The 13,363-nt window shown below is 33.4% G+C and overlaps 1 protein-coding gene across 2 annotated transcripts in view; it reads left to right on the plus strand.

Moving 5' to 3' along the window:
* Window positions 1-13,363, plus strand: part of BAZ2B (bromodomain adjacent to zinc finger domain 2B) — a 406,036-nt gene that overhangs the window by 326,113 nt on the left and 66,560 nt on the right. For both annotated transcript variants that reach the window (XM_021716325.1, XM_021716326.1), the window contains 7 exons: window positions 1,708-1,800; window positions 1,911-1,972; window positions 7,356-7,421; window positions 8,892-8,957; window positions 10,293-10,337; window positions 10,580-10,606; window positions 11,832-11,897. In XM_021716325.1, coding sequence (XP_021572000.1) covers window positions 1,708-1,800; window positions 1,911-1,972; window positions 7,356-7,421; window positions 8,892-8,957; window positions 10,293-10,337; window positions 10,580-10,606; window positions 11,832-11,897 — 425 coding nt within the window. The remainder of the gene's footprint in view (window positions 1-1,707; window positions 1,801-1,910; window positions 1,973-7,355; window positions 7,422-8,891; window positions 8,958-10,292; window positions 10,338-10,579; window positions 10,607-11,831; window positions 11,898-13,363) is intronic.

The raw sequence follows: 13,363 nt of genomic DNA on the forward strand, positions 1-13,363 counted from the left end.
AGAAAGGCCTGGGTTTTTTATCTTGGCTCTGCTATTTAACCTTATGAGCCTTAGTTATTTTATTTGTAAGCTGGACAGTAATGTTGCTTATCTTACAAAGTAGCTGTGAAGATTGAACAAGGTCATGTAAATTTAACACAATAGTACCTCTTCAATAAAGGGTAGAAATTTTTAGTGATTAAGTGATTCAGGTGTCAATAATCATATTTGTTATCAATTAATATAATATATAGACTTATACTCTATCAACTATAAAATTTAAAATAGTATCTACTGTAAAGCAGAACTTTCTAAAATAATTTGAGTGATATTATGATACATCACTTTTAAAATTAGTAATATTCATACAAGTTTTCCAGCAGAAGAAAGCAATCACATTACATGGGTTTTTGTATTTGTTATACCTATTGCTGCAATAATGCTGAGTAACAGTTACCAAACCTTAGTGGCATAAAGTGCTAAGTGATAATCCTGTGCACGGATGGAATCAGCTGGAAATTAAGCAGTTTTGCTAATCTTGGCCAAATTTGTTCACATCTGTGGGGTCAACTGGTCCCTGTCTCCCAGTTTCCAGCAGCCTAGCCCAATCATGTCCTCAGTAATGGGCAAGGCACACAAGTAAAAGTAGAAAAAGTACAATTACACTTTTTTTTTTGAGTTGGAGTCTCACTCTGTCACCCAGGCTGGAGTGCAGTGGCACACTCACGGCCACCCAAGCATCGACCTGCTGAGCTCTAGCAAACCTTCCACCTCATCCTTCCAAATAGCTGGAACTACAAGCGCATGCTACCACACCCAGCTGATTTTTGATTAATTGTAGAGACGAGGTCTCGCCAAGTTGCCCAGGCTGGTCTTGAACCTCTGTGCCTCAGGCAGTCCACTTGCCTCAGCTTCCCAAAGTGCTGGGATTACAGGCTGAGCCACCAAGCCCGTCCTACACTTTAAAGCTCTGCTTTCATCACAACTGCTAACATTCTCTTGACCACGGATTCTGAATCAAGGGACGGGAAAATATATTCCACCTCTTGATAGAAATTGCTGCGAAGTCATATTGCAAATGACATGGATAGAGGAAGGAATGAAGAATTGGGGCTACTCATTATGTCTGTCTCCCCAAGTTTCATACATTTGTCCTTGAAATTTATGAAAACTAGTTTATCCTTAAAACTCATTGACAGCATTCTTTTTACTTAGGAGATTTCATTTCTGTTCTTCAGAAATCGCTGGATTCAGAAACTTAACCATTAGTATAGCTAATTGAAATACTAAATTTGAATGATAGGGAACTCTGTTTTATTTGGAGGTTTTTCTCTTGCTTTTATATGTTTCGTTACTTCAAGACTGAAACTTAATTACCATTTTTATGTGTTAGCGGCTACTTTCCTACTAAGTGCAGTTTACTTGAAATGTGAAAAAAATGTACTTGGATGAGCTTCTCTGATGAGAATTAAGAGAACATCATTTTTATATAGTTCTGTATATGAGGTTATATTCAATTTAAAAAATGTGACAATTTCTAAGGGAAATGAGCATGACATTTTCTACCACACTATTCTCCTTCTTGCTATCTGTTTGCTATCTGTCTAACCTTAGGCAATTTTCTTAAATATTATATCCTTTATGATACCATTTTCACACAGTTATTGTTTTAGGTTAGCATTTATATAAAGTTGGTAATAATATTCTTTGAAATTTTGTGTTTTTCAGAAATAGCCAGGCAAGCAGCACAAATAAAGCTTCTGAGAAAACTTCAAAAGCAGGAACAGGCTCGGGTTGCTAAAGAAGCTAAAAAGCAACAAGGTAGGCAATTTAAATGATGACATAAACTTGACGAATGAGTTTTGGGAAATTCATAAGAGGCTTCTTCATTCCTTTTCTGATGATATTTATACTTTGGTTTCTCATCATAGCAATAATGGCTGCTGAGGAGAAGCGAAAGCAAAAAGAACAGATAAAGATTATGAAACAGCAGGTATGTTTATGTGTTGAAATTGACATTTCAAATACAGGACTTATTTTGGGGATTTGTAAGTATACTTGTATGTCTATCTCCATTTGATTTCTTAAATAACTATATTTCATATAAATGTGTGTCTTATTTTGAAAGTTGTCATCTATTAATCAAATATTCTTCCTCAGTTTTTAATGAAGTCTTCTACTTCCAAATTCTTAAAGAATTAGCAAACAGTCGATTTGTGTAAATACTTTTAATATCCTGATAGACTTTAAATATGAGTTGACATATTGAACAATTTTCAGGCTTTCAATTAAAGTATCAAAAATAAATAAATAAAACCAGTGTATCAGTAATGAAGTATATTGCTTGGGCTGAGCTTGATGGCTCACACCTGGAATCCCAGCACTTTGGGAGATGGAAGTGAGAGGATTGTCTGAGCTCAGGGGTTCTAGTCCAGGGGGCAATTTGGCAAGACCCCATCTCTACAATAAATACATTTTAAAAATTAGCCTGGCTTAGTGGTTCACACCCGTGGTTCCAGCTACTTGGAAGACTGAAGTAAAAGGATTGCCTGTGGCTAGCAGGTTGAGGCTACAGTAGCTGTGACCATGCCTCTGCACTCCAGCCTGGGTGACTGAGTGAGACTCTGGCTCAAAAAAAGAATAAGAAGTATAGTGCTTGAAAGTTCAGATTTTAATTTTAAAAAAAAGCTTGTTCTAAAACACATAAAATATTGGTAATCGATTAAATTCAAGTCATATAGAATGAGGTTTGTCCTCATTGCTTCTGAATGCTTTCAGAGTTACTTGAAAATTGCTAGTACAAAAAAATGAGAGCATTATTTTGGCATATTTAGAGTTCTTTGTCTTCTATCTACAATATTCCTCCACCATGTGGTTTTCAGAATTTAAATTAGGTAAGTGAAGTAATTTTTAATTTCTTATGGGTTAAAATTAAATGACAAGGTATTCAGCTTCATTTAAAATGGGAATGTATACTCTCCCATCTCCACACACTCACTTTAACATTAGAACAGAAAGGAAATAGAGGGAAAGTACTATTTTTAAAATGTTAAATAACAAGTAATTTGTTCTAAGTATGAAATGAAATCAATTGTGTTATTATATAAATAGCTGCTAAAACATATACATACATATTGTATGCTAAATACATACAATATGACTAGAAAAAGGTGATATAGAGTTGGGATTCAGAATTTAAAGTTTGTAGTCAAGCAGCCTAGACTTGCATATGGGCTCTGCTACTTAATAATTTGGTGACCCTTCTACACTGTTGGTGGGAGTGTAAACTAGTGCAACCTCTGTGGAAAGCAGTGTGGCGATTCCTAAAAGCTCTAAAAATTGACCTTCCATATGACCCCGCAATCCCCCTACTGGGAATATACCCTGAAGAACACAAATCACTCTATAAAAAAGATACCTGCACACGTATGTTTATCGCAGCATTGTTCACAATAGCAAGAACCTGGAAACAACCATGCTGCCCATCAAAAGAGGACTGGATTAAAAAAATGTGGTACATATACACGATGGAATACTACGCAGCCATAAAAAAGAACAAAATCATGAATTTCGCTGCAACCTGGATGGAACTAGAGTCTATAATACTGAGTGACCTCTCACAAAAACAAAAATCCGAATATCACATGTTCTCACCCATATAATGAACCTTGAACATCCAATGCAATACTATGAGAAAATGACGGATGGTACTGGGAAACTATGGGGGGGAGGGGGATGGGATTAACAGTAGCAAATATCTGTCGGGGGATGGGAAAACACTTTCTTATCTACAGGGTGCCTGAATGAAACGTCATTGTACACCTAACCCTTAACTGTACCCCACAAAACCATAATAAAAAATACTGATTAATGAAAAAAAAAAAGAATATCACACAAACTATAATAAAATATAAAATACTCAAAAAAAAATAATAATTTGGTGACCTTAGATGAATGACTTAACTGCAGAGTCTCTATTTCCTCCATTGTAAAGGAAGATAACTGCAATATATGATGAATAAATGAGATAATAAATGTAAAGTGTCTACCACAGTGCCTGGCACAAAACAAATGCTCAATTTTTAAAAGATAATGCATCACACAGTATGGTATACTCTTTTATCGTAATTTGAAGTAGTCAATTGAAAACTTGATTTCCTAGTTTCTAATAGTGACTGCTAGACATTGTAAAATTGTCTTAAAATAGGCAAACTAATGAATGTATTTGTTAAGATATATTTACTGAATGGTACATATGTGTATATATGTAAAAATAAGTGAAATATTGTTTCTGTTATACATTTTTAGATAGCTTATTCTATTTCCTAATGGATAGAGGCCCATTCGATCCCATCAGTTCTTTAAATTCAGCTTTCGTGGTTCTAAAGTCTTAAAGTAGCAACAGCCTAAATCCACATGGTCTTTGCTGCTTATTGGAAAAGCACTGGGGTCCAAAGTTTCCAGCAACATTAAGGCAAATGAACTGTTCTTAATATTTATCAAGATATTTATCTGAGGCTAATCTCAGATCATCTGGCTAACTCCTTATTGCCAATAAAGTAAATCAAACTATAGAATATTTCTACTCACACAGTCTGTTACATAATGTGTATTATTTTCTTTTTCTTTTCTCTTTTTGAGTTGGAGTCTCACTCCATTGCCCAGGCTAGAATACAGTGGCACACTCACCACTGTCCTAGCATCGACCTGCTAGACTCAGGTAATTCTTCAGCCTTAGCCTTACAAGTAACTGGAAATACAGACAGGTGGTACCACGCCTGCTAATTTTTTTATTTATTGTACAGACAAGGTCTCGCCAAGTTGCCCAGGCTGTTCTTAAACCCGTGGGCTCAGGCAATCCCCTCACCTCGGTGAGCTATAATTTTCAAGTCAGCATTTGATCTAGAATAAAATAGTAATATGTACTTCTCATCGTTTGGATTATTTTATTCACTCAGTAGGCCAAAAATATCACCAGATAGTCCTTAAGGCAGTTTTTTCTTAAGGTTTCAGAAGCATTATTGTGAAGCAGGAGGCGCACAGGCATTGGAATCTGACCAGGGCTCTGTATTTACTAACCATTGGACTTTAGATCCAATATATGCTCTCTGGGAACTTCAGTTTTCTCTTATGTAAAAAGATTATTTCAACTTCTCTAATTTGTTTTGTGATCAACAAGATATTATATGTAGCCGGGCTAGGTGGCTCAGCCTGTAATCCCGCGCTTTGGGAGGCTGAGGTGAGTGGATTGCCTGAGCCCGTGGGTTTGAGACCTGCCTGGGCAACTTGGCGAGATCTCATCTCTACAATAAATCAAAAAATTAGCCGGGCGTGGTAGTGCGCGCCTGTAGTTCCAGCTACTTGGAAGGCTGAGGCGGGAAGATCACCGGAGCCTAGCTGGTTGAGGCTGCGGTGGCCGAGAGCGGCCACTGCACTCCAGTCTGGGCAACAGAGTGAGACTCCAACTCAAAAAAAAAAAAAAGAAAAGATATATATAAAGGAAGCATCTCAGTGGTTGAGTAGTCAACATTATAAAGTGAAACTATATTTTATAATGTGTAGCTACATGTCAGTGACAACACTACCAAATATATATGTATATATATTTGTGTGTGTGTGTGTGTGTGTGTGTGAATCATTTGGACAATTAAGATAAAGCTTTAGACTGTGTACTTAGGCCCAAGATTCTCTACCTATCTCTATGCATAAGAGAACCATAAACACTCTTGCTAACTTGAAAACATACCACCTTATAACCTTATGAATGACAAAAGCAGAAAAATTGGATCAAGAGTATTCTTTTCTTATGTCTCAAGTTCAAATCCAAATAAATGTGGATCAGATACAGTCTTTTCTAAGACTTGAAAATGACACAAAAGATACACTTAATGGGCTTTTATTTTTGGCATGCTGTAATTAATATTAAATACCAAAATGGGATCACCAAAGTCATAGAACGTGATCAGTCTTCTGAAATCAGAACAGTAATATCTAAAATCTCATCATCCTGGAGCAGACCCCTGCAGGGAATCAGTAACATCAGTGTTCAAAAAAAAAGAAATAAGTTAAAATACGTAGTAAAGTATAGCTTCAAAATGAGCAACTAGAACCTAAAATTGGAGAAAGTATGTAAGATACGGCAGTATAAATGAGTGGTCTCTGGAAATTCTAGGACAAGTATAATCTGCAAGTAAGAAACTGAGTGTTTTTTTGAAAATTTGTATTTATTCTCAGTGCTAATTTGGGACTTATGAAGAAATTTATGAACATGAAATTGCCAACCATGTGCTTATTATATATGAGATAATTTTTTAAAGTTAAAAATGTAAATTCTTGTCAAAATGTACATGATCACTAAATTATTAAACATATTCAATAACCAGTTCATTAAATTAAGGCAATATGTATACCAATTATGTTATGTCATGTAAATAATTGAAATGTTAATTTATAATTTATCCATTCTTAAATAATGTTACAGATTTTTTTTTGAGTTGGAGTCTCACTTTGTTGCCTCGGCTGGAGTACAGTGTCACACTCATGGCCACCACAGTCTTGACCTGCTAGGCCAGGTGATCCTTCTGCCACTGCCTTCCAAGTAGCAGAAACCACAGGCTCGCACCACCATACTCGGCTAATTTAATTTTGTATTTATTGTATAGACGCGGTCTCACCAAGTTGCCCAGGCTGGTCTCAAACCCCTGAATTTAGGCAATCTTCACACTGCCACCTCACAAAGTACTGGGTTTACAGGCGTGAGCCACCACACCTGGCAATTATTTTTTAAATAGGCTAATTATAGTAGTTAAAATAGTGCTGTATCATGTTATTTGACATGTAAAATAAATGTTAAAATGGAAAGTATTGTTAATAATATCTATTATAATTGTGTCACAATATACTTTTTAAAGCAGTTTTTATTTAATCATAACAAATAAGAAAGGCAAACACCCCTCCCTATTTCATGGCAGAGTAGTTATTATTTGTACAATATCATTCATAAATGACTATAACCCAAAACTTGCTGTATGTTTTCTGACTCCTGATATACTGTTTCCTCTACAGTTCTGTCCTATATTTATTTCAAATTAAATATTATTTGTAATAGTGTATCTGGTTTATCTGTATTGAGTTTATCTGGTTAATGTGTATTTATTTTTCATTTGTATTTTACTATGAGTAAGTTTATTATTATGAAAAGTTTATAAAATCATATTAAGACATGAAAATATATATGCTATCATACTAAATAAATAAATTTTTATAGATAGCCTTTGGTAATTTTATACTTATATCTTAAATTATTTTATTCCACTCAAACGTGCTTTACCTAGATAATTTATTTTATCTTAAATTATCATTAATTTTTTCTACAGGAAAAAATTAAGAGAATACAGCAAATAAGAATGGAAAAAGAACTTCGAGCTCAGCAAATTCTAGAGGTAGAAGTTTAAATTTAATATAATTAAAGTAATATAGTCATATTTTATAGACTGCAGAAATCAAATTTTTGCCTGCATGTTTTCTCACTCATACAAATTAATATATTCATCAGAAGCTCACTTCAAACATTAATGCATAGAGTTAAAATTAAAGTAATTTTTAAGTGTAGAGACAGTTTTACCACATTGGTTTTGAGTTTCTAGCATATCTCTCTCTTCCCTGCAAACTGATTAGAATAGGGACGGAGACATATATTGGCAACTGCAAAAGTAATAGCCGAAAGACAGCAAGGAAAAATACAGAAAATTTCAAGTAGCATATGTAGAAACTCAAAAGCCTAGCAACAGTCTGTAATCTTTTAGTTGAATAGCAAGCAATTTTCAACACCTTAATAGCCCAAAGCATTACTCTTTCGAACTGTGCAATATAATAACTGATGTTCAAAATAATTGCCCTGAGTCATCAAGAAAAATCCAAATTATGTTTAGTGTACTGTGTCTAAGCAGGCATATGTCTCAAGATTATTTCCATCCAAAATAGTGAAAATAAACTTTAATGTTTAAAATTATTATAACTTCTCCACTATTAAGGAAACTGCTGCTTTATTGAACAGTTTATTCCCTGAGCACTCCAGATAGCTGAGGTTTTCTATTTTATGGTTTTTCTCCTTTTAGAGATACACACATTTTTTTTTACGCGTTTCAAGTTCATTTTAAAACTCCCAAATTGAAAATATTTTTATTTCAAATTGACAACCTCTAGATAATTATGAAACTAATAGTTAATGATGTAAAGATTATGAAACTCGTGTTTTATAGCCTGATCTTGCTAGTCAAAATATGCTTCATGAAATATTATACATTTTTACTCTATTAGAAAAAGAAACACTTGTATTTAACCATGATATGCAGAGATAGGGAAAATTAAACAATATATTTTATTTAGTGGGATAGCCAAATAATGGATTTCTTTATCTCAAATTTTCAAGTATTAAACATGTTTTAATTAAAGTTAATGTGCATTTTTAAATGTGTTACTAATTTATTCTTGAGATAATTTTTGTCATTTAAAATCTATTCTGTTTTTTAAACTTTTTCAGTGATGATATTTTACTTTCAAAATTAGTAAAACCATAAATGACATAAAATTATTTTTCCTATGATTACATTTTTAGGTAAAAATAGCATAAACACTCAGTTGTTTTAGACTTTTAACAGAGAAGAAGAAAAACTGTCATATTCTTAAAAGTCTACAAGTTTTTTTGTATATTCTAATGCTAATTTGTAAATTATAAACTAAATTAGTATGTTAAATATATTTTTGACCGGGGGAAAATCTGTAATTGTCTACATATATGTTACATATTGTTTTGTACTCTGTGAGGCGTGTAGCTTCATTTCAAGTCTGAGATTATTTGCAAGTTGTAGTGGTGCTGTTGCATGACTTTGAGACCTGTTTTGCATGCACAGGCTAAAAAGAAAAAGAAGGAAGAAGCGGCAAATGCCAAATTATTGGAGGCCGAGAAACGAATAAAGGTTAGTTTAGATGAGAATCAGAGTTTTTATTTTTCAAAAATAAAAACTATATGTTATACAAGCATCAATTATATGAAAAAAATAGCTTTCCTTAAAATAAGTATCTAAAAATATGTTTAGCAGATACAACATGTGTATGTGTGCTTTTAACTGTATGTATATTGTGTGTATATTTTTATTTATTAAGCAGGTTTGTGTGATGCTTTGAGATCTTTAAATAGGAGACATCGAATCAAAAATGCAAGCTATTGCTTAATACAAAATATAGTTTTGCTGGATGAGAATGATCCCCCCTATGTTGTGTGTCATTTGTGTTTGTTTCAGACTGTCTCACATCTGATTCTTCCCTTATAACTTTCTCTTTGTTAATGCCCAGCAACTGTTTTAGCTATTAAAAATGAAAAGCCTACAGAAACAAAAATCAAACTTTATCAACTGTTATTTACCAATAATAAAATTAGTCATTTTTAATTATTTTGACTTCAGATGTTTGGGGTATTTTCGTTTTGATTTCTTGGCATGGAGTGTAAGATAGTTGTCCCCTTCTTTCCCACCCACTGCTTACCTTTCACTGATAACTGAATGGGGGCAGATAAGTGAGGCTGCTGGTGCTGGAAATGGCTGCCACCTGAGAAAACCAGGGAACTGTTTATCTTTTCTGTAGACTCTCTTTATTTTTCAGATTTCTGCCCCTTTTCATGCCTGCCTTAATATTAATTTCATCCAGATTTCACCTTTATAAAAATATTAAGATTGGTGACATTCCTAGAATTGTTTGCATTAAGACCCATCCCCTTGGGGTGGTGCCGTGAGTCATAAGTGGGCATGAAAAAGTCTCAAGCTAATCACATAGTCTTTGCCACTTTCATGCAGTGTGTAGAAATGAAAAGAAACGAAGGTAATTATAGAGCATATTTTGGAGTTTATATATATAATGGAGAGAATTCTAATCAGCTAGATTTGAGGGTTGCAGCATAAGGTCTTAAAATAATTTAAAAATACATCTGTGGATTGTATGTGATATGCTCTGACCATCTAGCTAGTCAGTTCATTGAATGTGTCATTGAAGTATGCTGTTAGATCATTCATTGAATTTTAAGTTGAAATGGCTGCTGAAGAAAGATCCTTGCTACTATATCATAGTGTTTATATAAGCATTAGGTAGAAGCATACTAAATTAAGTTGACATTTTATAAGTAAAATATAATTGAATATTGGTCATTTCATATGGTTCAACCCCAGTGGAAAACTAATTTCAAAAAGGAACTTTTGATAGTTTTAGCATGTTTGAAATCTTCCCTAAACATCACATATTAAAAGTATCTTATTTTTAAGGAAAAAGAGATGAGAAGACAACAAGCTGTTCTTCTGAAACATCAGGTCTGTATACATAAGTTATACAACTGTTGAAATGTACATTTTATAATATTGTGTAAGTCAGTTTGGGGGGAAATCTTCAAAATATTTTCTTTAAAATTTCTGATACAATTTCTGCTTAAGTTTTTCTTTCATCTTACAGTTTATTGCCTTGCTTTGGTATTGGTGTCTTTTGGGGGGTTAAAAATTGGTTTTATGACTCTGTGATTTCTGTTTCATAATGTTGTGCCAACTCTTTCTACCAGGAGTTGGAGAGGCATAGACTAGATATGGTATGGGTATGTTTATTTTTGTACATCTAACACCGCATTGTGATTTGGTTGTGATATGGTTGTCATAGCAATGCATAAAGTGTAGCACTGGCTGCTGTCATATTACATACTGCTGCATGGCTTTACAGCACAGTGCATTGCATACATCTGCTTGTCTGTCTATAAAGAAGTATGATGCATCTCTAAGATTTCTCATTGAATTGTGCAAGCCTTAAATAAGGCTACTTTCTAAAAATTTACATTACTGATGTCACAAGGAAAGTTGGATCACTATACAATTAGATATAATTATGACACATATTCTCCTATCATTCAATACAAAACTGCCATTGAATACAGTGGGAATTTTGAGTTTGCTTGATGAGAGAATATGAAATATATTCTGGTTTCATAGATAAAATGTAGACATATCCCTTTGGAGGGACCAAATATACTTAAAATTGATTAGATACTATAAATATGTAATTTTTATTTTAAAAATAAAGTGACATTATCAAATTAAATTATTGCTTACCTTATTTTCATACTATGCCTTTTAGATTCCACTTAGTAGCCCATGGTGCAGCTTTTGTGACTTTAAATAGTGCATCAAGTGGCAGACATCAGTAAATAGGAATATCCCATTTCATTGGTGTTGTATATAAAACAAGACTAGTTTAACTAAATTGATATAAAAGCATCAAAAAAACTTCTAATTTGTTGGTGGCTTATTGGATTTACAAAATGGTTTTGTACTTGAAATACAAATAATCAATTCTAAAACCATGAAGTGAAAGTGACTATAAATCAATTTCTGCCTGATCTAAAAATTTAAGAACACAACCTTTAACTTAATTGGCCATAGTAAGTATTTGTGGTTTTTCTAATAGCAGATGTAAGGTAACTGACCTGTTCCAGCCAACCATTATGCTTTTTGTTCTGCCAGCTTTTGAAGGAGCATCACAACTGACCATAAGTAAATCTTGTATGCTTCTGTTTACACTGTCTCCATGTTCATTGCTTTACCTTTTTGCTTTTGATTGTTCTTGTATTTGCTTTCTAAACCTGAACTAAAACATGCACAGACTGGCCATTCTTGTCTTATATTTAGTATTTACTGTGACTTGTCTATAAATGCTAAACATGCTATACTGAGTTTTTTGTTTTTTTGTTTTTGTTTTTCCATTTGAAAATCAAACTGTTAACTGTGGTTGAGTTATCTTCCAAATTTTATCTGACCTAATAGGAACGAGAGCGAAGACGACAACATATGATGCTTATGAAAGCTATGGAAGCTCGTAAAAAAGCAGAAGTAAGTGTATATTTCTAGAAAATATTACCTTATAAGCTAATATTTTTTCCTAAAGCATTGCCTCTTCTAAGTATAAATTTCTCAGAGTATGAGTTTGTTGTGATTTACTGGCTTTCATAAGCAAACCGAAGGTTAGAGATAGTAGCTGAGTGTTAGAACAGAACAATGTAGGAAGGATTCCAACGTATGATGTGTTAATTTTCCTGCCCGAGATTTTAATTATCTTTTTCAGTGTGGTGAATGACATTGGTTTGGATAAAATAACTATTACTATAACCAGAGTTTCACAAAACTAATATTACAGTATGCACAGACAAATCTTATGTGTCCTAATTCAAACGCAAATAAGAATTATTCTTTAGCATTCTATATGTAAAATTAGGCCCAAGTACTTCTCTTAAAATTGACTTTTAACAGATAATTCTAAGTAAGAAAATTTGCAATAGGTCAAAATGAGCTTATTTGGAATTTAATATAAATCAGTCAAAGGTTAAAATATATGTTATCAGGAATACATTCTACATGAAAATAGTTGAAGTATGGCCATTATAACCAGAGACTTGGAGGTTGTGAGGCTTTAATTCTCATGCCACCAGCTTGCTTTACCTTTTTAAGCTCTTTCTTTAAAATTGAGATAATATTGCTTACTTCCTAGTACTGTAGGATTATCAAGTAAGATAAGCATTTAATAAGCGAAGATTAATGAAAATGACAAGATTTAATCTAGAAGTTGAAAGGCCTGTAGTTTAGTATTTTTGTCTCAAACTGGTCTAAATTAGCAGTATAGATCTTTATTGTGTAGTGACAATAAGTGTATTGTTTTGAAACCTGTGCAAGGTCACCAGATTACCTGAATTTGAGTTGTGATTTCAGTACTTGCCAGCTATACAACCTTTGACAAATTAGTTAACCTATCTGTGATTCATTTCGTCTATAAAGTGAAGATAATACTAATTTCTATTTCATAGAGTTGAAGTGATGATTAAATGGGTCTGTGCGTGTGTGGGTGTAAAGTTCTCAGAACAGTGCCTGGCACCACATAGTACATAAAATTGCTTACTACATATGCGTTTGCTATGTAAAATTGGTCTAGCAAGATGAATAGCCAGGGCCAAGAACTACTGACATAGATTACCTGTAAGCATATATTACAACATGTAACATACTTTACAACAACCACTTTCTGTGACTTTCCTAATATTTTGGAAGTTTTGCTCTAACATTTTTCCTGCTGTCTCTTTTCCCCTAACCTGTTTTTCCCCAGACCTATTGACACACTCTACACCTAAAATAATAATTGAATCTATATATCTGCACAGAATTATAACCATAATTTCTGAAAAATGATAGCCATGAAAAGAGAGAGGTAACATGTTCCAGAAATTGCCCTGGCTGCTCTCTCTATTCTCTTCTGGAAGCAATAGGTGATGGGAAGAATAGGGAAGGGTATTAATTACAATCCTGAA

This window comes from Carlito syrichta, unplaced genomic scaffold (assembly GCF_000164805.1).
Source record: "Carlito syrichta isolate Samal-C Ts95f unplaced genomic scaffold, Tarsius_syrichta-2.0.1 Scaffold308699, whole genome shotgun sequence".
Classification (NCBI taxonomy): domain Eukaryota; kingdom Metazoa; phylum Chordata; class Mammalia; order Primates; family Tarsiidae; genus Carlito; species Carlito syrichta.